The sequence below is a fragment of the Mollisia scopiformis genome, assembly GCF_001500285.1.
Source record: "Mollisia scopiformis unplaced genomic scaffold LY89scaffold_11, whole genome shotgun sequence".
Classification (NCBI taxonomy): domain Eukaryota; kingdom Fungi; phylum Ascomycota; class Leotiomycetes; order Helotiales; family Mollisiaceae; genus Mollisia; species Mollisia scopiformis.
Genome location: NW_017263591.1, coordinates 474,052 through 497,531, shown reverse-complemented (window position 1 = coordinate 497,531; position 23,480 = coordinate 474,052). Strand labels below are relative to the sequence as shown.

Sequence of the window (23,480 nt, the reverse complement as noted above, 5' to 3'; positions counted from 1 at the left end):
TCCTTGTTCAATCCACTAGCTTCCTCTTTGGCTTCAAAAATCAGATGTCCGTCCCCTCCATAGACCATCCACGAGGTATGTCGGGAGGAAACTTTTGAACCTTTTGATGAAGTTGAACTTGGAACCCATAGAAACTTGCAAAGAACAGATAGTCGGGGTCATAACGATTCATTATAATTTTAGCCATTGCTTGGAATGATAACCAACTACTGCTCTCCTATTTCACTCTTAAGCTAAAACAAACAAAAGCAAATTGCGAAACACCAAGATTATGAACTACAATTACAAGGCACATCGTCCATATTATTTAATATTAGAAGGAATTAAAGCAACATAAAAGCAAAAGCCACGCTCAACAAACCCCAAACAAGTACGTCTGACGACCCCAATCTTACAATAGAACCGACTCCGATCTGCACGGAGGATGGGGAGGCTTTTGGCTGGGCGCTGCCCGTGGTATTCGTGCCTGGAAGTCCGGCAGGAGCAGAAGATGCCACCGTAGACGAAGAACCTGATGAGGTCAATGGGCTGGTATGCGTTTTCGTTTGAGAAAGGGAAGCGTATTGTGTCGATTGCGTCTTGGTCAGAGGGGGAGCTAGCGCTGTTGGAGTGACGGGCAAAACAGTTGCCAGACTCCTCGTTTCCGTCGTTGTCGACCCGTAAGGACAAGATTTCACAGTTGCTTGACATGAACTTATTGTATAAATAAGCGTTTCGGTGACAGTGGAAGTGGTGTAGCCGATTGGTGCCGTAAAAGTGGTACCCGGAATTGACGATCCTGGGACGGATGTTGCAGGACCTGACAGAGACAACGCCGACGAAGTTGTGAGGCATGCTGTGTTTCTAGACGATGCATAAGAAGACGCTGAGCTTGATGGCAGAGATATTGTCCATCCCCAGGTCCAAGTGCTTGAGGGCGTTGATGCAGGAATCGAAGACGAAGGGGCTATGCATGTATTCTCGTAGACGCTGAGAAAGGTGTAGCCTCCACAAATTTCCGACGGGTCTCCATAGCATGGCGAATTGCAGTATGAAGCAGATTTTGGCGTTGCGCCACCTTGAACGGCAACATCACACCAGCAATTGAATCCATCCTCAACCCCAGAAACGGGATAGTTCTGGGCTGCACATGCTGCTTCGCAGTTCTCAAAGTTTGTATCGCTGGTTGTAGAAGGAACTACAGCATATCGCAAGACTGGGGTATCTGATTCGTGTGTAAAGCATCCAAGAGACGTCCATGAACACTCATCATTTTGAGCAGAGGCAATAGAGGCCAAAATGCTGAACGAAATGAATGTAAACAGATTCCACATCGTGGAAACCATGAGAACGAGTGACGGAAACGAAAGTATATGGGTCGGCAGTAGGTGAGCAAGATTGAGGGACAAAGAAGACAAAAGTGTTCTGGGAGGATGAGGAGCGACCCAGATTCATGGTATGGGTGAACCGCTCAAAACCTGGACAATGGCATGTCAACTATTTTGACATAAGCATTTCATATCAACACGAGCTCCTTTATCTAGGTTCAGATGAACTCAATTGAGAAGCTTACTTAAGCGTTTTGGATGAATGGAAGAGCGACCACTCTCGTGTCCATCCTAGATTTTGAGGCTGACTTGAGAAGAGCTCATTGGAGAAAGACAAATCATAATTAATGTAATAGTTACACCAATTACTGCACAGAGGCTCGAGCGGACTTTTCGTGCCTTGGCATGTTGCTCTCGTCCGACAATTCATTAGCGGGTATATGCTACTCGTTTTGTGTTATGAGTTGGCTTGGTCCCTAACCCTGTGGCGATCAGGGGAATTTACAGGAACGATCTCGATGTTACACAAGGTGGTATATATATGTTAATAAATCAAGTAGGGATTGGATGAGCGGAGCCGATAACTTTATCCACCCCGCTTCATCCGAGATTGGTCGGTAAGCCGAAATGTATTGCTGGCGATTTTGAGGCCGGCGTCTGAGGACGCATATAAAGGCCACTTGGTCGTGGAATCAAGACCTGCATAGAAGATGAATAGTGTATTGATTGCGTCCTTGCGCCGTACCATTGCAGAAGTCGGATGCAGAATCATAGAGGCAACCCGACTGGACGAGAATTGGAGTGTGGATGATGTATACAATGAAAGTACTCCTGCCTCGTCACTCGCAGTAATGAGGATTCGACCCTGCTTCCGCAATAATATGATCGAGATGTCGCACTCAATCCACAGCTTTCCTTGCTCGTACTACGAACAGAGGATCCTCATAGCCTCCCCAGAACCCGCCCTTTCCCTCCTTGAGTATGACTTCCTCGACCTCCTTCCACCCTCCACTCGCCCAGAAATAGCCACCAACCCAGCGTCTCCGTTCCTCGTCACTCATGCCCATCCACTTGCCAATGACTTTGGTTGGAAAGCATCTGTTGCTGAACGCCATATGTGCAGACCCGTTGTCTCTCAACACCCGATGCGTCTCCTTGAATATGGATATAGGCTGGGTAAGGTAGTCAACGGAGACGTTGCAGATTACCACATCGACGCTCTCATTAGGAACTTCTGGTATATTCGGGTTCGTGTTGAGGTCTTTGACGAAGAACTTCGTGAGGTGTCCATTGCGTTCCAGCTCCATCTTGTTCATCCCAATCCCAATCATGCTTTGCGGATTGATGTTATCGGGCAAATGCGAAACCCAACTCGAGCAGATGTCCAGCACGCTATTGTTGGGCTTGATGATTGAACCATAGTAAGACTTCAACATGGCAATTGCTCCGTCGTCGATGTGTTGCACAAATCGTGGTTGGGAGTACCAGTCCGAGTCGGACCCTTCATCTTGTCTGCGGAAGTCTTGAGGGCTGTAAGATATCGAGCTTGGGTACAAAGATCGTGGGAGGGCGTTGACTTTGAATGGTGGCAGAGCCATCGTCGCGTATGAAGAGGTTCGAGGAAGCTTGTAAGAAATTTGGGCGTTCAGAATTGGCAATATCCGACGTTTCAGGATGGACATTTCTTTGTAGACTTATATAACAGCCATTTCTGGACGTATAGAATCATTTTGACAATGTGCCTCCCTCGGGCGTGAGTTTGAAGCTATCCAGATCTCCTAACGTCATTGAGTCCAACAGAAAGTTCCCTAGATTACGTAAGCATCGGAAGTCAATTTCAGACTCGCCAGCGAAACCAACTTCAGCCATCGCGATACCTCTGATATCTTCGTAAGAATACCTCAACCATTCTCAAAATCATTCATAGCCTTGCGTCAACACTGCCGAACACGACAGTTACCTAGGTATGTCTGTGGTCCTCGCCTCGATTCTTCGGATATCTCCTTCGAATCAGTGGTTATCCCCATAACAAAAGATTGCTTCGAAGCGCATTGGCGCTTCTATCTGTCAAACAAGGAGAGGCTTACGCAAATATCTGCAATCGGTCTGAGATCCAATTGTCTAGCGAAATGTTGTATTCTCAAAGGATTATTGGTCATATATGCGGCGAGGCTGACTTTCCTCGGCCTTTGAGCTCCCAGTGCGAGACCGAGCCATGGAGTTAAGAGTTGCTTAGCGAAGCCCCTTTCTCCACTACTTTTCTGCATTACAAATCTGGTTATAGCCTTGCCTGACCAAAGTAAGGCTTCGTGCAAGGCTACAAGTATAAGAAGTATTCGAAAGCCCCTCAGTGTTTACGCTCAGTGTCTATTTTCGTTTCACAATTCGAAGGCTTCAATTGCAAACTATTTTCTGTCAAAAGCACGAGAATTTCCCCTCACACTTTTTTACTCCTCCAGTCGTCACCATGGCATATCCTCCTCCAGCAGACAATACTCGTTTCGAGCCATTCAACATCACGAACCACCCATACAAGGTCGTCAATGGGCAAGAGATTGATCTCAATGTTCTGATCCCCAAGAATATCCACACAGGCAAACGTCCCATCATCATCCATTTCCACGGCGGTTTTCTCATAAGCGGAGATGCAATGTTTCCTGATTGGGCTGCGTCGTGGGCACTCAATTACCAGCTCCAGCACTCAGCTATCCGCATATCGGCCAATTATCGCCTTCTCCCAGAGTCCAATGGTCTTGAGATCTTGTCAGACGTACGCGATCTCTTGGACTGGGTTCAAAACGACCTCGCCGCCTATCTTAAACGCATCGGCAGCGATATCACCCCAGATCTCGACCAGGTCATCGTTTACGGCGAAAGCGCTGGCGGATACATTTCCCTCTTATCTGGATTGATGAAGCCTCAATTCATCAAGGCTGTCATTGCAGCTTATCCCATGACTTATATTGATTCGGATTGGTACTCCAAGGCCTCGACTGATAAATCTCCTTTCGGTACTCCGCAACTGCCTCGCAAGATCCTCGATGATCACATCGCTGCCATAAAGCCTGGTTCAATTGTAACTAAAGCAACTCCCCCGGCACGCCTTCCACTGGGCATGGTTGCATTACAACAAGGCCTATTTGGGGAACTCATAGGGAGCGATGAGTCCCTGCGACTCGAAAAAGTGCTGGTCAAGAAGAGTGCGGGTGAAAAGATGCCGTACTTGTATATCTTCCATGGGAAGGGCGATTCTGCTGTCCCATGTGAGCAATCTGAGCAGTTCCTGAAAGAATGGAAGGCAAAGTTCGGGGAGGACAGTGCGATTGGAGAATTTCAGGAAGGAGAGCATGGATTTGATGGCGAGTCTTCTCTTGAGGATGAATGGATGCAGAGAGGTTTGACTGGTGTCACGAAGGCTTGGATTGGATGATTGGAATAATAGCTCAAAATAAGAATATTAAGTAACTAAGACGAGCATCGCAATGTGACGGCATCCCTCTGTCCAGAATTGTGTCCAGAAATAAACCCCAAACATAGCCTACAATCCGAATCGGTAGAACAAGACTAGTGAAACTCTCCAATTCTCGGACCAAAGTATTCTCCTGGAGCAAGCGTATGTAACACACAAGGCGTACCCTCGCATCCCTGGAAACTGACATCGTTGCCCCACCAATCAAGTGTTATCTCAGTCCACTGCAGAGCAAAGAAGATGATAATCGCAGCGATGGCAATAGCGGAGGAGAATGAGGCGGAGAGAACATAATTATACTACATCAAAGTCAGTTTCGGGAGCAAGGGGTAAGAATCGTGAGAAGACAACGTAATCTTACCTTCGACCAGAAAGCAAGGAACCTTTTCTTCATGTAAATCATGCTCAACCAACCGATTGGCACACCTGGCCACAGATAACTGACATTGTATGGAGCCCAAGCGATAGCGCCATACATCATTGCCACAATATGAGTTTGGCGAAGCCAAGTCTGCTTGGGGAACTTCTTCTGGGCCCAGTAAATGAAGAATGGTAAGACGAAGCCGAGTGGAAAGCCAACGAGGAGGACAGTATATTGCCCGCCCTTGCCAAAGACCTTTTTAGGACCGATGGTTCCCCAAAGGACGGCAGCAGTGAAGAATTGATTGATACCGGGACAAGTGTAATGATTCTTTTGCGTTGGAGTGCACACACCCTCGATCTGATTCATCTGGAAATTCAAGACACCGGTACAGACTAAACTTGAGACGATGGTCGCGATCATCTGTGCCCAGAATGTCTGTCTTGGAGGAATTTTGATGTAGTGTGCCAGCTTCAAATCATTCGCGAATCGAAGAGCGTGGGCACAGGTGACATATCTGCATATAAATTGTAAGATTCCGCTTGTAACAGAAACTTTGGTGAAAAAAGACGACTGTTCTTACCCGTAACTCTTGAAGTAGTTCATAGCTAGAGCATTCCCAGCAACCCATGAACCACCAATAAACTCGGCAAGAACGTTCAGCGTGACTTCGATTCCGGTAACGGCTTTGATGATACCGATGGGTATGACAAAGATCAAACACATGACAATACCATAGAACACAACGCCGACGGTTGTATATGTCTCCCAGCCAGCAATCGCTGCACATCCCATGCCAATCGCGCAAAGAAGACATATCATAAACCACCACTCGGGGACTGTGAAACTGTGATTAGCTAGAACATAGGTAAGAGACGAAGAACTTTGGTACCGACCTTCTGGATATGCAGACATGAGCCGATTATGAACATCAGTGTATTCATACGCGATGTCTTTATCTTTGCGGAAGCTGTTATACAGATTGCGGAAACCCATGATGATCTCATGGCGATGGTACAGGTACGCATAGGTTATAGTGGCTGTGTATGTTGCAAAGAAGAACATGTACAGTGTGGAGTACCCAGCGGAAAGGTTGGCGGGGGAGTATGCCTCATATTTCTCAGCATCAAACAACCCCTTCGCATTAATAGCTTTGGAAACATTATATAGTTCTCCAAAATGATCAAAGACTCTGTTGGAGTTAAGTGGAAGATAGCCGGTGTTGAAAGCATTGGAGTACCATATGCCAAGAATGACAAAAGCCGAGAGAAAGCAGCCAACGAATTTATTGGCAGTGTTGAAGAATGGTACCATCAATGGATCCTGTGGCGGAGAGTCCCACAATAAAATATTCCAGTCGAAAGTCGGGAATGGATTGATTCCAACACCATTATTCATACCAGTGACAGTGTTGAGATTGACATTGTTTGGCGCAATCCAGGACATCCAGTTGAAGATGCTTAGAGCTTGGAAAATGTAGTCTGGAAACCAAAAGTAGATAAACATGGCTGAATATGAGTAACAGAAAAATCGTAATCGCGAGGTGGTGAAAAACTTCTTGAAAGGTCCTGGGACGGGAATATTCTTTTCGGTATGAAAAGCATCATTCAGAGCAATTGTGACAAGAGATGCAGGCCACACGCAGTATGCGGGGTAGACGAGGAAGCGTCTGCAGAGACCAGCAACACCGTAGCCAATGAAGTTCGTAGACAGGGCGATCAAAATCTGGTAACCGAAGTGGCCGGCATAGCCTTGATTGAAGTATTGTGGAAGATACTGAGACCAAATGATGTTGTCTGTATATGGTGTAGCGTAGCCAACACTTGCCATGATAGTTATCAACATGTGTTCTTTTGTCGAGAACTTCCCAGGATTCAAGCTGTGCCGGGTGCCGAAGAGTGTGAATCCCCAGTCAGGAAGCACAGCCTCTGCTGCTTTGCCGACTGGGTAGCACAGCAACTGTGCTACATTTGCAGTGACAGAGATCTGAGGTTGTCTGATAGAGAAAAGTTGGTTGATGAACGCAATCAAGACGACGAACATGAGTCCTATTACCTGTGGAGCCATATAAGCAATGAGGGTAAGAAGGACTGACTGATTACGTACCCAAGCCCGTATTGTAGAACATGGCATGTTCACATCATCCGTGTTGTCAACAACAGCTCGCACTTCTGCGTAAGGACTATTGTTGGTAATCAAAGCAGCCTCCGTCTTGATCTCATAGATGAGGTCGGCATAGTTCTCTGGGTGATCAAAAACGTCTTGATTGTTGATGAACGCATTGACTTTGTCGAGGATGATGACGGGGAAATTGGGGTCCTTTTCATGGATTCTGTGGACTTTGATCATCATCTATCAAGACCTATCAGTATTCAAGACGACAGGTGCAGTATGAAGAGTTCAAGTCTACCTCACGAGTTTCCTCGAGGCTGAGATCTTTCGCATGTTCTCTAGCCTGAAGTAGGTCATCTTCAGTTACGTTGAGGTCCCTTATTGTCGTCAGTTTGGTATGGAAAGGGTAAGCAGGGTCACACGCACGTCTCAATGGCATCCAGAGATATGTCAACAGGATCGTAATTGGTCTGTAGCATCTTATCAGCCGAGAGGCAATGTGTGTAACACAGAAGCGACTAACAGCTGGAGCTTTTTCTTCATAGATACCATTATCATGTGGCTCTCTCGAGTCCTGAACGATCGTGTCCTTCTCCATCATGAAACCACGATGACCTATCTGGATATCGAATACTGGAAACAACTGACATGTGCATGTCAACGCGATCCATGTAGAATATATAGGCAAAGCACGGTCTCCTTCATTCACCCTCCAAATGCGGCCCATCCATTGGTTCCGTGAACGACCGTCGCGAGTAAGTGGGGGGGATCCAAACTGGATGTCAAGAAGCAGTAGCCAATGTGCGCCCATGGTCGCATGACTTCAAGCGTTATCGCTGCGAGCCTGTACTGAAATGGAGTCTATACCTATTTCTTATATGGCGTGCTATTTGCAATATCTTATCGTTGGTGTTACTGGGTTGATCTGCAACGAAACTTCGCCGCGCTCTTTATCCGGCCAAGGGTTTACTTGATGTGGCAGGTGCCAAGCGAGGCAGCCGGTGACATCTGCCGAATTCACACGAACAAGAGCAGTGGGCCATGATAACGGTATCCCATCCCACTCACACTCCATCTCAGAGGTATTAAGACAGTGAAAGTCTTCGGGTCTTCGCGCGTGCTGGGTTGTTTGGGGCTGGTGTTGACTGGAATTTTGATCTAAGCGAGAAAGGGGTTGCCCCTATGCCCTGGTTCAGCCCTACTGACCCAGATAATCATCTTCCATCAACATCTGCGACAAGGTCCGTATGGATTGGTCGTATCTTCACTTCTTACTTCAAGCCTTACTGAATGATTCGCCTGGGACCGGAGTATATGTAAAATATCTGCAAGTCCACCAATCAGATGTCCATGATTTTGATTTATTTGGTTTGTTCCCTTAATGTCTTACTCCTTGATTGTAGAAGAATTGTTGTCGACCTTTGTATTCTACCGTGACAAAAGCTCCTCGAACTGAGCCAATGATGCCGAAGTCTCACCACAATGTCGATGGCAGGTATAACTCACTGAAGAATGATATGTTTACCAGCTCGGTAGCTCTTCATGAAGAGATTTAAATGCATCGATGCCATGTATGCGAAGTTCCTTATATATATATTTTTCACTGACTAAAATCGGATGAGGTTAACACTGGCGGGACGTAATGGAAGTGGGGCTTGAATAGCATGACCGGCTACACAGCCGTTTTCCGACCTCGTGGGGTTCTTTATTTGCGTTCCGAGATCCCCCTCTCTTTATTTTCCCTCTCAAGAAACATACGAAGTTGTAGCTTTGCAAGTATTGTCAAGACATAGGAATTGGAAGATACTATTGTCACTACCCCGAGACTGGAATGATTAATGTTCCTTCAAATCGAATTAATCAAGATTTCTTCCTCCAACATGCGTTCCACGCAGTGAGGCCACCTACATCATGCGGCTCATTTAAGTTTGATACGAACGGTTTTCCCTGAGCCGGCAATGAAATGCAAATCTCTGCTTTCCAGCCCGATTCGGTAATGCACCAAGTGGAGACTGTGTGGGTCTTGTGGGGGATGCAGATGCACCGTTGGCAATTATATAACAGTTTAACGGAAGACCTGATGTTGGTATGAATTTCGAAATCCGTTCAACTCATCATCGAATCTCTGCAATTTGGACTCACGTATTTCAACATCCAAAAAGCAAGAGTACGCCTCTTATGGGACAATATAAGAAGTTGCTCTTTGCAATATGAATTGCAACGAGAGTATCAAAGATGAATAGGAGTTGTGATGCATTATTGGAAGGGCGTCTACAGAAGTGCGAGGCCCACTACAATTGCCGAAAGAGTTCTTTAACCAAGGAACCGGGTCGGATGTGCTTCCGGATTGTAAACTTCTTCTCTATTAGTTTTTCTGGAAGCTTGTCGACGGGATGTCTTTAAGATCGAAGCTTATTGCTAGTTCAATCATCATTGTAGCTGTTCCCTGCGCTTAACCTACAAGGACCTTTCTCCACGACGATCTTAAGTAAGTGTTTCTTGCCCCAAATCTTCAGCAACGACTCCGAACAGAACACACGGTCCGGCATCGTTTAAAAGGTAGGTGGTTTCTTCAAAATGTTGCGTCTCGTCCTCTTTATTGTGCAAGCAAATACTCTCAAGTCGTCGAATTATGGCGAACCTAGTTGTTCCAAAAGGCATTCTGCTTTCACGAAATCCTTTCGAAGCGGGCCTTGAGATCGAAACTGCTTCAAGGCCTATCGACCATGTGCAACGAAGTGCCGATGGAGAATTGAGGAGGAGAGGGAGAGGAGCAACAATAAATATGGGAGCCCTTGCCAGAACACGAGAAACAGGTCAACAATTCCCTTCTGCAAATACCATGCCGATTGCTGCTCGAAGTCCAGCGAGTCGAGTAACCGAAGATTCGGTAGATCCCTTGCAAATGCCGTCACCAACGTCCCGATCGAACAGGAACACCATCAGTGGTCCAGGCTCGTCCTCAAGCTACAGCACACCCTCGTCAAGTCCTGTCAACGGAAAAGCAACCCGAGACGAGAGCATGTTATTCCTCACATACGACTTGGACCGCTATGCTTTCCCGAAGAAAGACGAAGGTGGTTTCGAGCCAATCAAGCCAGGGAGAGTGGGAGCTCACGATTTTGCAAATGGAGGAGACGAGATACAGCCACTCCATCTACAAAGAACCAGGACTCATAGGATAAGAGGTTCGGCAGGCGGCGTCAGGAACCGGATGTCATTGGCAATTTCAAGAACTGCAAGAAAAACAAGCTTGTACAGTCTCTATGAGAAAGCAAAATACAAGCAGGAGAGGATCCGAAGAAGCCCGTGGGTGCAGACGTTGTTCGAGTATTCTATATACGTTTTGATTGTTGCATTCATCTATCTTGTGTTGGTCGGTCTGCCATTGTGGAAGGGAGCTGTGTACTGGCTCTATTGGGTTGTTGACCATAAGTTCGTCATTTCAGGAGGGTTTGCAATCACTGTAAGACTGGCAGCGATATATGCCTTCTTACCACCCTTCGTTTTCTTCGACAAGGATCCACTGCCAGTACCTACAACCACTGGAGATCCACCACCAACAGACGTCGCTCTCTTGATTCCATGTTACAAATCCGGGAAAATCATTGGCGCCACCTTGGAGGCAGCACTCAAGATCTTTCCCCGTCAAAACATCTTCGTAATTGCCAACGGTAATTCTCCCACTCCTCTCGACAACACCGGCGACGTCTGCGCTTCATACGGCGTATCACACACCTGGTCTCCTCTCGGCTCCGAAATCATCGCCCAGTTCGTAGGTTGTCACGTCTCGAAACGCTTCCCACACATTCTTCTCATCGATGATGATTGTCTCCTACCTCCCACGTTTCCGCTTGGCACTGAGAAGTTTTCGGAGAGGATCAAATGCATAGGGTACACAATCACGTCTGTAGGACCAAACTGCAGTAAAGGAACCCTGGTCCAACAAGCACAAGATCTCGAATACAAACTTTCCGGTCTGCAGCGCCAATTTTCTGGTCTCGTTGGCTCTGCTACACTTCCTCATGGCGCGATCAGTATGTGGGATCGTGAATTTCTTTTACAGACGTTCTACGAACATCCTGGCTTTTCGGTTAGTGAGGACTAGTTCTTTGGACACGTGGCTAGGACGTTGGGAAGTCGAATTGTGATGAATAGTGAGGTGTTTGTCGAGACTGAGACGCGTGCTGCTATTTTCTGGAGCGGAGGCGGAGGCGAAAGAGGTGGATTTGGCGAGATGACTGTTTGGAAACAGAGGTTCGAGAGATGGAACTTCTTTTTCGTGAATGGATTGTATTGGAATATGAGGTATATTCCATTTTCTTGGAAGTTGGGCTTCTGGGAAATTGGCGCGAAGATTTTTGTCTTTCAAGAGGTAGGCAGATTCTTTTCAAACATTGAGAACTGGAAGCTAACACAAATACCATAGGTCTACGAGACTCTCCTCCATTTGCTTACTCCATTCGTCCTTCCGATATCTTTTGTTGTCCGTCCTGCATTTTGCGGATACCTTCTAGCTGGTACACTCGTCTTGTATTTCGCTAATACGCTAATTTTTAACCTCATCCACCTCCGCCGCAAAGTAAAAGTCCGTCCAGACGGCACAATCACAACCCAAGCTCTTTCGACTAAAGCACTATGCTTCTATCTTCCATACAAGTGTGTATTAACAGTTGTTAATGTAGCGAGTTGTTATTGGAGCATTTTCATGTGCGCGAGGTATTTTGCTAAAAGACATCCGAAAGTGGTGGAGGATAGTAAGGTTGTGGAGGTGGTATTGAATCTTGACGGAAATTTGAAGGAGAATGGGTCAATTGATGAGGGTGATAATATGGTTACGAACATGGGGACAAAAGTCCGTGCGTTCAGGGCATCAGAATCATGAATTTTATTAATTAATTAGCTGTAGACCAGCCACATCGCTTAATTAAGTCGTGTACCCAGAAGTCCTGCTGCTCAATAAGCCCATTGATCCATTCCTGAGGAATTTTGTCCCATTCTTCTAATACTGCTACAACCATTTGAACCTTAGTTGTTGGCTGCCTTAGGCGCCTATGGAGAGCTTGTTTTATTCTCCTCCAGCACTTCTCAATAGGATTCATATCAGGGCTAACTGCAGGATGGGGGAATAGAGTAATACCCATAGAAGTACGCCAAGTAGCACAAATATTGCTAGTAGTCTTGTGGCCGTGAGCAGAGTTGCCGTCTTCCATGAACTGAGGGGTCTTCCCAGGCCCCAAAACAGCCGCAAAAGCAGCTAAAAAATCCTGAATATAAGGCTTGAGTACTTGAGCAAGGTAATCAGTTTGTGTAAATGCCCCACTCTTCCCAGTTCCATGAATGTTGATCAATAGACTTTTGTATCCGTAGCCTACAGCACCAAAGAAGTGTACAGGAATAGTGCCACCTCTATGCATTTGGAATTGAATGCAGTCAGGATGACAGCGTTCCTTCTTATTCCTAATACACCTCTGCTTGCATTTCTTCCCTCCAACTTGAAATGTGACCTCATCTGAGTACAGTATCTGACTCCATTCCCAAATAGTCCAAAACATGTGTGCTATCCCCCACAGCCACCGCGCATTGGCTTGGGTCTTAGTGAGGTAGGGCTTTTGGCAGCAGATACAAGAGTAGTATCCAGCTTCTTTGCAGCGGCGTTTGAGGGTCTTGACAGAGCAAGAGAGTTGCAATTCATCGTGTATTTGGATCCAATTCAGCACTCTAGTTGCATGGTCGGTGCAAATATACTCAATAATATCTCTAACCTCCTGTTCATTGAGGGATTCTCTGGGTCTCCCTGTGCGTGTAGGGCGCGCTCTTTCAGGCACATCGTATAGTAGGATCTTCCTAACTGTGCTGTCTCCTAGGTGGTAGTAGCCCTGGAGCTGTTGCAGGCCTATTTTAGCGAATTTGAAGAGCCGGCGTATGCCCTCTTTGTGCTTGGTTCTGATCTCTGCACCTGGGAGACGTGGAGACATAGGTGGAGTGGTAAAAGGATCCATAATGGTGGAGTTGTTGATAGTTTAGTCCTAATGTGAAGAGTTTTAATTTCGAGGTTCTACAGCCTGAACGCACGGACTTTTGTCCCCATGTTCGTTACGTTAACGGCCGTTGTTACTAATAATGCTGAAGAGGAGGTCTAAAGGGTGAAATGCACTGGTTAACAATATATAGTCATGATAAACACGAGTGTGGATAAGAACAAAAGTTCGAATAGCAAGCAAGTTTCGATGTAATGGAGTATGTTGCAATGTTCTCGGTACTCTAGAACCTAATAGTTTGTCTCTCATACTTCTAAAAGAATTCGCAACAAGGTTTGTACTGTACATGTTCTTCGGGGAGTGTCAAGTCTCACTGAAGGGGTCACATAGTATGTTTGTTTGGTATTTGTCAGAAATCACGACAGATCTGCGCTACCTGCGTCTACAGCGCTCTCAGCATTACAATCACTTATCATCGCCTGTGTGATTTGCCTTCTTAGTCTCTCTCCGGTAATCAAAATAAAACGCCAAAACGAGGCCCGAAGCCAACAAGCTGGATGACACCCAGTATACCCACTGTCTTTCAGATCCAGGTCCGAGTCCATTCTCCGTAGGAATTGCCATGAAGGCCGCAATCGTAGTAAATGGTAGAAGAAAGCTCGTAACCCCTGTCAAGAAAGCCAAGCTGGAGTTTCGCGCTTCTGCTAGCCTGTTCTGCCGTGCCATTGTCTCCGTCTGTTTTGTCAAGTTTCTGTTCTGCTTGACGAGCGTCGAACTCTGAGAGGCTATGACTTTGTTCTGTTGTGCAACAAGGTTGTTGAGACGAACGGCCATGAGCGAGGTCACCATCTTGATTGATTGAGAGATGCGGGTCTTGTTGTGCGTAAGGTGACTGCTGACTTGATGAAAGTCATGCAAGGGTGACGAAAATGAGGTCGCAGAAGCACCTGAAACCGGACAAGAGGCCCTTATCTGAGCAGAGTCGTGTTTCCAATGCGCAGGGCATAAATCGAGTTGATCGCTCACAAGTGTATCATACTTGGTCACCCGGCGACGTGCTCGCATCAATTGTAGCAGAAGGTCGTGAAGCTGCTTCTCGTTACAATTCTCCCCCAGCTCCTCAAACCAGCTTTCGATGTTGTTCAACTCTCTTTCAATGTAAGTATTGAAGACTAGCCATTCCGAAGCAATGATACGGCACAGATCTTCGAGGAGAACGAATGGTCTTGGAACCCCAACAGCTTCCCTGACCTGCTTATTGTGCTGCAAACACTTTTGGAACGACTCTTTATACGAGCTTCGTTGATCGATATCGTCTTTCGAATAACCTTCTAATGGTGGACGTCTGCGAATGAAAGAACGATATTTCGAATTTTCTTTCTTGTTGAGGCGATCATCTTTGGCTGCAAAAGCTGGGTCGAACAAAACAATGCCTTGGTAACAAAAGTTAGCATCTTATCTCGGACTGTGGTGAAGACACAAACCTCTTCGCCACTTTTCGCCCTCTTGGTCAAACCATATGGTGACTGAATTCCTGACAAAAGCCACTGGATTCATTTTAGTCTCACAATCATCGTCCGGATCTGTATTTGGCGGCGGGAACGGTGTGAATCCACCTGCAACTCTGGGCACAGATGCCGTTGCACAGTCTTCGTGGATTCGGTCTGGCAATAAGTTATGATCACCAGATGCACCTACGAAACGTTATCTTGTCAAGTTCTAGTCGCAATGAGTGAAAGTTTGATCATACCTGGAGCCTGCGGGCCTGCAGATCCTTCAATCTCAAATTCTCGAGGGCCAATGAACTGGAACCGGACGTAGCCATCGAAACTTTGGATAGAACTAAGACCTGGCAAAATCTGGGGAATGTTTTGAAGGCTATACCAGTTTGAGTTTTCGAGATGTGCTAAGAAAAAGTCTGGAGGTACGTTCCAGTATGTGCCCAGTAAAATGATCACATTCCGAGTTAGATTTTCAACAAGGAGAAGTCTATGAGTAGCAGGCTGCTTCAGCAGATCTTCCAGACTTTCAGGCTTGATAGTTTGAGGCTCAATGGTCTTTTCTTTCTTCTGAGTGTTTGGATGTTGGCCCTGTTCCTCACCCGTATGGTGGTCCTCGTCAAAGTCGATCAAGGAGATTTTGCAAGTGATATTATCACTCGCCTCGCTCAAGAGAAATTTGTGGAGAGGGGCAAATGTGGGTATTCCGACAGAAGTGCGTTCAACAAGAGTCTGGTAACGATTGGAGCTACCGCCAGAAAAAGGGATTTCTTGCATTTTTGTAAGCAAGGAAGGAGAAAAGAACAGTATCTGGAAAAATCGAAGTATTCGAAACAGCTTATCTACCTTGGATCTTTGGGCGCATTATTGGCAATTCTCAGCCTCAACAGGTGAGGCTGGCGCTTCGCTCATTGCCCCATTCCGACATGGTGTTACATCGGCACTGCATCGTCACTCCGCTTCTTGGCAGCCTTACATTTCCAAGAACCGGGTAATACTATAGAACTATGGTAAATGGCAATGGGAATCTGGTTTTCTGCTAGCCAAGTACGGCCGCCGACAGATCGGGGAACCCTGCAGCAAACATGAATGGGGAGATTACTGCAAGTTAGTTGCCACACTTTCTTAGCTGACAGCTACTTCAGGTGTGAAGAATATTGGGAGGCGCTAATTACTTGACGCACAGTGACAGCATCGCTAAAGTGACATCTTGCTTACTAACGATGGTGCCAGGAGCTGGGGGCATGACATTCCAGCGTTGTTGGTTTCAGTTCACTCTCGGGGATCTACAGATGAGTGCCCGTTGTAGATGAGTGATACACTGATGTTGGATTGTTAGGTTGAATTTGAAAATAAATATGGATAGAGATTGCGCTCAACTCCCATCATAAAACCCATCTCGGCACCCATGTTCTTCAATGAAAACCCGCTACTCAATTTCCGAAACGACATGCTTCCGACTAGGCTGCCTCCAGATGAGCATTGATGGGTGAAAAAAGAGACGCTCAACGATTAAAGCGACATTCTTCTCGCAAGTTTAAAAACCAATCTACCTACCCCGAACGACCTAGCCCGTGAATTCGTGCGCGAAGGACAACTACTCCACCTCGCCACCTCGCTCTTGCAGCAATGGAAACGAAAGTCCTCTCTAATCATGCTGCTTACATCGACTCCCCTCTCTAGCGTCATGAACGAAGACTTTCACACATTCGATTTGAGGATAGACTGTAGATTTTTCGGGACTTTGACCGCTCACAGACCGGAGTTGAGATTGATGGATCGTGATCTTACGTCTACGCCACCGAACCAGATCGATTATGTTGTGCTCTTTGGGGGGAAGTGGAGCGGCCTTGCTTTTGGGTTGGATGATGGTGGTTCTGTGATCTGAACTTGGAACGGTGTTGGCCAATTTAAATCCTCTAGGTATGCTACCATTTATACCATAATCCCGCCTAATGAATTTACATGTCCACGACCCATGGATTTGCACCAGTCTACATATCCCTAGCTTGCCATCTCTTCTTGCCGATGCACTTTTCCTCTCTATATCCTCGCCTGTACTCTCGTTTTCTGTGCCATTCAATAACTTAACATTCTCTGTCTTCCTGTTTCCTCGTCGATTTAATTGTCGGTTCAAGACCATGTACATCATAGGGCTCACCCAGGCCAGTAGTCTGCATAATGAGGGACTGAATTCGCATAATCATTAAAAGCACAAGCCGCATGAAGCAGATCATTCGCGACCGGAATCAAATTATTGGCAATACTATCAAACACATAGTAATCTGAAAATCTAGCCATTAAACGCCCTCGAAGTTGGCTCAATATTCGTGGATTTCCATGCAAATCGACTCACCCTCATACCACATGTATTAGCATACTTGATGATTCCAGTGATCATAACCATGTTTAGATGCTCAGTTTTCAGTGCCTTAGCCCCCAAGCTTGAAAGCTTTAGCGATCTGATGCCAAGTAGGGAAATGACTAAGAGACCGCTCAGCAAGGTTCTCGGCCCCGTATACCTTTGCCCACTGCATCAAAGCGTCTCTCTCTGCTTTGTGCCCAAGCTGTTCCAACAGGAAATCTTGCGAAATGCCGTAAGACGCCGCCTGTTCGGCATGCACAAAGCAGAATTGGGCAGCATAGTCGCAGAATGGCAGCTTCTGTATCTCATTCCTGCCTAGCTCAAACCAGCTGTTATAATTGCTCTTGATGAAGTTGTAACATGTTTGCGCCATCATATCATGATTCTGCCCAAACCAAGAGCTAGAGGTAGAGGTAGATGCAAGGTCGTGAAGAAAGCGGGGGTCCGAGAAAAACTCGTAGACTGTATGGTGAATGAATTGGACGGTTGGTTTTACCTGTCCATTAGCATCGACAACTTCCTCAACTTGTGTGAAGCTCTTTAAGTGCTGCTCTAGAATTCGGAGCATGGAGGTGTCGGAGTCGACTGTAGGCTGGCATAATTTGGACGGAGCATCTTCTTGCAGATCCAAGCTCTGATCCCAGCTCAATGCGTATCGCAACTCTTCCAAGGTCATTGGTCGAAATGAGAATCTAATCCAACGGATGAGTGCCAATGTCATGTTCCGACCCCCTTCAGATTGCAGAGTTTGTGCAAGCATATGAGAATACAAATCCTGGATCGGAGCCGGCTGTTCGGTGATGCGTTGCAGGATATTCCTAATTCCTCGTTCCTCTTCAATGGACCGTTTCACGACACCCACAGCCAATTTTGCCCAGAGAAAAAACCCAGACGATCGCTCATCAATAGCTGTGACTAAACGGTCCAGCTTCTCTTCGTCTCCATTGAAGGAGCTGGCAGATAGTTTCTTCAAAGAGGACTGAATGAACAGCCCTATGTCCTCCTTATTGTAATCCTCTAGCTTGATCTCAAGACCGTTGTCAACCACGATGGTTGGATAGTACCGACAAGCAAAGCAGATACTTAGGCCTCTGGAAATAAGTCCTACTTTAGTGCTGATTCGCCGAAGGTCTGCGATGACCTCTCTAGCTTCTTCGTCGCCAGCTTCGTCGAGGGCGTCCAGGAAGACTCTGACTCGAGCTAATGTGCACACATCGAAAAGCGCGTCGAGAAACATCTCCCGGAGGGTGTCGGCATTACTAGGCATTGACAAATGTTCGGGACCAATCTCCTTAGCCCACTGCCAGTAGTTGATACCGGCTGAAGGCACTTTGTTGAGTAGCTGGAATAACAAGGTTTGGTACATCCCAACTCTGTTCTTTGAGCGCTCGCCACCACGGCCATGGAAGAAGAAGTAGAGGAGGAGATGACTTGGTTCTGATTTTGATTGCTCTCTCTGTATCATAGCCTTTATAGCAGTCGACTTGCCAGTGCCAGGACCGCCTCGGATGCCCAACATCCCGCTGCCTTCGGACAACCATTTTGAATAGGAGGTATGGTGAAAGAGCCACTCAAGGGTGTTAGGAAAGGGGTCTTCAATTTCATGAATCCTACGATCCATCTCATAATAAAGCAAGGTTTGAAGAATGCCTAATACCCATCTTGTTAGCATCGTATTTGAAGTGAGAGAAGAGACAACACGCACGCTTTTGCTCCTCGGTCGGCGGTACAAGTAGCTCCGGGATAACCTGGGGTGGCGGTGTGATAATGGGCTTGGCTGGTTCGAGGTTGAAAAATGGAATGTCCCATTCTTGGTCTCCCCTTTCAGTTTGACGCTGGCTCCACGGCGTCTGCCTCAAGCCACCAATATGGGCTCTCCACAACTCCGCACGAATATCCAGCCAAAGTGCGTCCCGGAAAACAACATCTGCCTGCGACCTGTTCTCCTCCAACTTTTCGATTCCTCTAGTATATAATTCCTGGAGCCATAGTGCCACGGGCGGAAGCTGACCGTGGATCCGCTCTAGAAGATTAAATAATAACTTATGTGTCTGCTCCACGGCATCTACCTTGACCACTATTGGTGGGGGAGGGACCACATAATGCTGGGTAGGATTCAAGAAAGAAAGGTCTTCAAGAACCGTGTCGGTGGATTGTAAATCAACAGGAATGACTTTAAGAGGCTGTTTGCTGAGCAAAACCCTGAGATCGAGCAGAGCTATCTCAGTGAGAACGTGGTGGAACCATGGTTTTCTGGTGTGTCTGTTAACTGCAGCTCGAATGGCGGTTTGGATATCAAGAACACGCTGAGTATTCAGAATTATGGTGTTGGTATCGTTCGATCTAAGCCTCTGTATTTCGTTCAGTGCTGTGTCCTTGAGGTCCTTAACGTACGTTGAACCGTCGACACAGGTACAATAGTCACGGAGTACTCGCGAATAGAACAGTAGGACTTTCTTCACTGGATTCGTAGCAATCTGCTCAGGGAGGAGACAGAATTGGTTGGCGAGTATGTCATCTCGAGCTTCGGACTCGGGATCTTCAGAGCGAAGAATAGCTACTCTATCGGATCGAGTCGGGGAGTCCATTAGCTTCATATATCTGATGATATCGCGAACGACTCGACTGTCGGCACTCTGGGACTTGGTGTCATGGGCATAAATGACGAAATAGGCTGGTTGTGTCTTCGCGATTAAAGACATTGGCAAGTGCGAACCCAAAACAGATTCCTTCCATGAGAATTTCTAGCACTGGCGGCACCATGTCAACACCTGAATATCAGAGAGCATATAAAAGGGTTAAACTTACGTCTCTTAACTTTATTCGGCTCATTTAACTTTGGTTCTCCCGGCGTAGCGACTGTCTTCCGGGAATTTTGGTCATCTGAATCTCCGACTTGAAGCCCCGGTATTTCTGCTTCTCCTTCTGTCTCTTGACTTGCCCGATTCGGTGGCTGCGACTCAACATCGCTTTGGCCTTTGGGAAGCAAATGTTGGGAAGCGCTTTCTCCATCTGAAATGGTGGCATATCTGCGGTTCCGCCATGCAGCGATCTCCGGAAATAAAAGACAACACAGTAAGAAGGTACAGAGACCTGTTAAAACATTTGTTCGGAACTGGGAATCGGCCATAGCTACCAGACTTGACTAATTTCTGATTTTCGATCAATATAGACCTTTGTGTATTCCGATGAAGGTGCGGAGATTCTCCTCTGTATCACCACCATGTTACAGTATTGCATGATTGATAAGCGTTTCCTAAGTATTCGTCTGGACCAATAATTCAGCTGCTTATTCCAGGACCCCAGGATACTGTATGTGTAGCGAGGGCTGAGAATTCTCAGCCGCTCCCATTCCATACTGCCGCACTTTGCGACAAAGTGTCGCGAAGTTTTCAATACAGCTTCAATGCCGATGTGTGGCTATTAGCAATCATGCCAACTACAGCAGAGCTTCGGGAGCAATGGTCAAATCCACGCGGGTTTTAGGGACAGCCTAGGCTTTTTCGAGGACAGCCCGGCTGTCCGGGCAGAATGAAGTCATTTGCACTAGCTGCACCTAATGCCCCACTCTTTGGGAATGCCCTCATTTTCATGCTTTAACTCTCAATCCTTAGCACTCAATCCTTAGCCCTCATTTACTGCTCACAACCTAACAATGCGCTAGACTCGCAATGCAGCAGTGTAGTGTATTCAGTACAGTGTAGTCAGTACAGTGGATTCAGTGGATTCAGTGGATTCAGTGGATTCAGTGGATTCAGTACAGTGTAGTCAGTACAGTGCATTCAGTGGATTTAGTGGATTCAATACAGTGTAGCTAGTACAGTAGCGTAGCCATGTGGCGGCGTAGCTAAAGGAGTAAAAGAACTAAAGTTAAAAGCGGGCGAATATGTAAATATATGGAAGAAGAAAAAGGATAAAACCCTAATTTTCACCGCTTTCGCGTAGTTAGAACAGCCGGGCTGTCCTCGAAAAAGCCTAGGCTGCCCCTAAAACCCGCGCAAATCCAGGCGACATTTTGAGTCTACTGCTCCTCATTGGCGGCGACATCGTACAAAAAGCGATCGCTCAGATGGTGGGTTATACAATTACTCTCCGAGCCCCAAATCGAAGATACCACAACTCTGACCAACATGATACGAGTCCCGAGCAACCGTCACGGGCTCTTATCACCATCCCCATCACGCCTGTTGCGTTCTCCTTTGGTTGGGTCGCGTTTGGCTTCAGTCAGCTTTTGTCTGCTGTTGGCGACAGACGGCTCTTACCAGCACCAGAGGATGCAGCCATCATCGTCAACTGTGCCAACTCTTTCCAGCGGGAGAATAAGTCTTGGCTCCTCGACCGCCTTTTGAGAGACCACGAGATTCGCAATCATATTGACGAGGACAAAGACTCTATCAAAATCAGTATATTTGAGCTTGGACCTTTGCGAACGCCGAAACCAGATCATGTCTGGATGTTAGGATGGGCGACAATGCTAGCCGAGATTGGTATTGCCATACCTCCCTGGGTTCTTTACGGAGATTGGGGAGTAATGATGATTGTCTTGGCTGGAACCGTGTTGGCAATGGCAACTTGCTCCTTGGCCCAGTGGAGAGAAGAGAAGTGGGCAGGAAGATTGCTCGACCACAACAATGTGATATGTCTCACTAGGGGCAATGGCCACAAGCATGTCATGGTGCTGCTTGGTAGAGCGGGCTCTCCCGATATCGAAGCTTTTGCGACAGCTAGAGGTGCCGCGCGTCACGAAACACCAGTCGTCACCGCGATTCTTGCGGCTCTATGGGTTTGTCTGTTGCTGAGTGTTTCGGGCCTCAAAGACCATGCTTGGTATTTGATTGGGGCTGGCGGCTTAGGTATGCTACAGAATGTATACGCTGCCGGAGCAGCTCGCTCGTCAAGTACCACCGGCCTGGAACTAAAAGACTTCAAACGCATGCCAAGCATAACGGCCAAATCACAGGGTTTCAAAGACGACCCTGACTCGAACGTTGACCTGGACGAGGCGCTGCAGTAAGTAGCACCATTAAAGGTCTGGTTGGAGAACGGAGCTGACCCCAAGAACATGCCAAAGTGGGTAGAATCGATGAAGAAAGTTGATGGAGTTCCCGAGTGGTTGGAGCCTGTTCAAGAGCCACAAGTCATCTTGAGGGTTCATGGTGCATTAAAGGAACTCGAAAAATGGGTACCTGGGGCGGGCCTCGCGATGACTCAAGTATTCTTTCCTTCTCACTTGAAATACGAGGACGAAAGTGTTAGGGATAATGTCAATAAGAAGATTTGGAGAAGAGCCTGGCACACGAATCGAGTTAGAAGGCATGCCGAACAGGCTCGGCGAAAGGTTGAAGGAATCACAAAACCAAAGACAGTCTGAATGAAGATTCTCAGGCAACTTATGGAAGCATCAATGGATGAAAGCTCTTAGTTTTCTCTCAATGGCGCTCGGTTTTGTGTGTTCTCTGGTTCGAAATATGTGCATCACTTATTGCGAATCTTGGAAGAAGGGTTACTTCAAGCAGAAAATTTGTAATGAAAGCAGAATACCCTGTTAAGTAGTAATACTATGATCCGATTTTGTTTTACAAAGTACGACACTATGGTGGCACACAGCTCTAATGTTTTTGACCAAATCAAGCAATTTTGAGAAAAAAAGAGGGCTAGAGTTTAGGTATTTAAGACGATACCCGGACTTTTGCGTTTATGTTTGTGTCGTTTTTGTGGCTTATAGTCTAAAAAAGCACGGGAATAGGTGGTGGAAATATTGTATTCTCTTGTCAAGCAATATTTCTGTTATTAACTAACAATGAAAAAGAACCTCTCTTACTACAATAGGGGTGAAGTGCAAGTGTTATAGAAGGTTCCGACTACGGAGCAGGACGTAAGATGGGGAGGGTATAGTGGGGTATATAAACAATGTTTAGAGGCTTGAATTTGTTTTTCACCAACAAGATGGGAGATCGATGACGAGGATGACGTTTGGGGAGTCCTTGTTCTGGGGCCGGGAGGAGATGGAGGGCCGGGTGAGGATGGGCCAGGTGATTGACAATGAAATAGGTTTTGATGGCAAAACTAAGCTTATCTCCCACAACCAAACCCGTCTAAAGTCGTGACGATTTCCGACCACGGCAAAATGTTACAAAAGCCGGTCCTTTATCTTCCACACACCAAAGAGGTTGAGAGACCGGATATTTTTGCGGTGTAGGAATAAAGGGATGAGGGAGGGAAGGGAGGGTGGGGGTTTATATAGATACCTAGCATACTGCCCCGCTGAGCAAAACGTTGAAGTTGCGCAGGGAGTCGACTTTTCACTTGCAGGGAGATTAAAGTACAAGATTGCAGGGTTTCATAAGTTTAACATTGCTGTCTTCATCTATCTGTACCGACAAACA

General features: G+C 46.7%; 9 protein-coding genes across 9 annotated transcripts; 3 read left to right on the top strand and 6 right to left on the bottom strand.

Annotated features, from left to right (window-relative positions):
• Positions 1 to 154: 154 nt before the first annotated feature.
• Positions 155 to 1,765, bottom strand: LY89DRAFT_53229 (uncharacterized protein). Its single transcript, XM_018208090.1, has one exon. It carries the CDS (start codon positions 1,323 to 1,325, stop codon positions 324 to 326), a length of 1,002 nt encoding a protein of 333 aa, XP_018071783.1. The 5' UTR covers positions 1,326 to 1,765; the 3' UTR covers positions 155 to 323.
• LY89DRAFT_53228 (uncharacterized protein) lies at positions 1,766 to 3,204 on the bottom strand. Its single transcript, XM_018208089.1, has 2 exons — positions 3,168 to 3,204; positions 1,766 to 3,115 (listed from the first exon to the last, which is right to left on the bottom strand). The coding sequence occupies exon 2, from the start codon at positions 2,987 to 2,989 to the stop codon at positions 2,207 to 2,209; it is 783 nt and encodes a 260-aa protein (XP_018071782.1). The 5' UTR covers positions 2,990 to 3,115; positions 3,168 to 3,204; the 3' UTR covers positions 1,766 to 2,206.
• On the bottom strand, positions 3,090 to 3,674 carry LY89DRAFT_53279 (uncharacterized protein). Its single transcript, XM_018208091.1, has 3 exons — positions 3,395 to 3,674; positions 3,168 to 3,307; positions 3,090 to 3,115 (listed from the first exon to the last, which is right to left on the bottom strand). The coding sequence occupies exons 1-2, from the start codon at positions 3,572 to 3,574 to the stop codon at positions 3,242 to 3,244; spliced, it is 246 nt and encodes an 81-aa protein (XP_018071781.1). The 5' UTR covers positions 3,575 to 3,674; the 3' UTR covers positions 3,090 to 3,115; positions 3,168 to 3,241.
• Positions 3,319 to 4,744, top strand: LY89DRAFT_53333 (alpha/beta-hydrolase). The gene is made up of 2 exons (XM_018208092.1): positions 3,319 to 3,639; positions 3,767 to 4,744. Exon 2 carries the CDS (start codon positions 3,775 to 3,777, stop codon positions 4,735 to 4,737), a length of 963 nt encoding a protein of 320 aa, XP_018071780.1. The 5' UTR covers positions 3,319 to 3,639; positions 3,767 to 3,774; the 3' UTR covers positions 4,738 to 4,744.
• A 127-nt stretch (positions 4,745 to 4,871) lies between these two features.
• On the bottom strand, positions 4,872 to 7,688 carry LY89DRAFT_696859 (OPT superfamily oligopeptide transporter; the record flags this gene model as incomplete). The annotated part of the gene is made up of 6 exons (XM_018216864.1): positions 4,872 to 5,075; positions 5,138 to 5,654; positions 5,721 to 5,976; positions 6,034 to 7,192; positions 7,244 to 7,489; positions 7,548 to 7,688. The coding sequence occupies 6 exons, from the start codon at positions 7,686 to 7,688 to the stop codon at positions 4,872 to 4,874; spliced, it is 2,523 nt and encodes an 840-aa protein (XP_018071779.1).
• Positions 7,689 to 9,881: 2,193 nt separating this feature from the next.
• LY89DRAFT_707002 (uncharacterized protein) lies at positions 9,882 to 12,603 on the top strand (the record flags this gene model as incomplete). Its single annotated transcript, XM_018217569.1, has 5 exons — positions 9,882 to 10,168; positions 10,484 to 11,317; positions 11,378 to 11,624; positions 11,679 to 12,058; positions 12,555 to 12,603. The coding sequence occupies 5 exons, from the start codon at positions 9,882 to 9,884 to the stop codon at positions 12,601 to 12,603; spliced, it is 1,797 nt and encodes a 598-aa protein (XP_018071778.1).
• Positions 12,604 to 13,554: 951 nt separating this feature from the next.
• On the bottom strand, positions 13,555 to 15,581 carry LY89DRAFT_684469 (uncharacterized protein). Its single transcript, XM_018214889.1, has 3 exons — positions 14,981 to 15,581; positions 14,715 to 14,924; positions 13,555 to 14,663 (listed from the first exon to the last, which is right to left on the bottom strand). Exons 1-3 carry the CDS (start codon positions 15,504 to 15,506, stop codon positions 13,696 to 13,698), a joined length of 1,704 nt encoding a protein of 567 aa, XP_018071777.1. The 5' UTR covers positions 15,507 to 15,581; the 3' UTR covers positions 13,555 to 13,695.
• Positions 15,582 to 17,063: 1,482 nt separating this feature from the next.
• LY89DRAFT_53208 (uncharacterized protein) lies at positions 17,064 to 19,954 on the bottom strand. Its single transcript, XM_018208088.1, has 3 exons — positions 19,903 to 19,954; positions 18,800 to 19,844; positions 17,064 to 18,744 (listed from the first exon to the last, which is right to left on the bottom strand). Exons 2-3 carry the CDS (start codon positions 19,794 to 19,796, stop codon positions 17,162 to 17,164), a joined length of 2,580 nt encoding a protein of 859 aa, XP_018071776.1. The 5' UTR covers positions 19,797 to 19,844; positions 19,903 to 19,954; the 3' UTR covers positions 17,064 to 17,161.
• Positions 19,955 to 20,136: 182 nt separating this feature from the next.
• Positions 20,137 to 22,611, top strand: LY89DRAFT_707001 (uncharacterized protein; the record flags this gene model as incomplete). The annotated part of the gene is made up of 4 exons (XM_018217568.1): positions 20,137 to 20,169; positions 21,074 to 21,166; positions 21,242 to 22,081; positions 22,124 to 22,611. 4 exons carry the CDS (start codon positions 20,137 to 20,139, stop codon positions 22,463 to 22,465), a joined length of 1,308 nt encoding a protein of 435 aa, XP_018071775.1. The 3' UTR covers positions 22,466 to 22,611.
• Between the last annotated feature and the right edge of the window lie 869 nt (positions 22,612 to 23,480).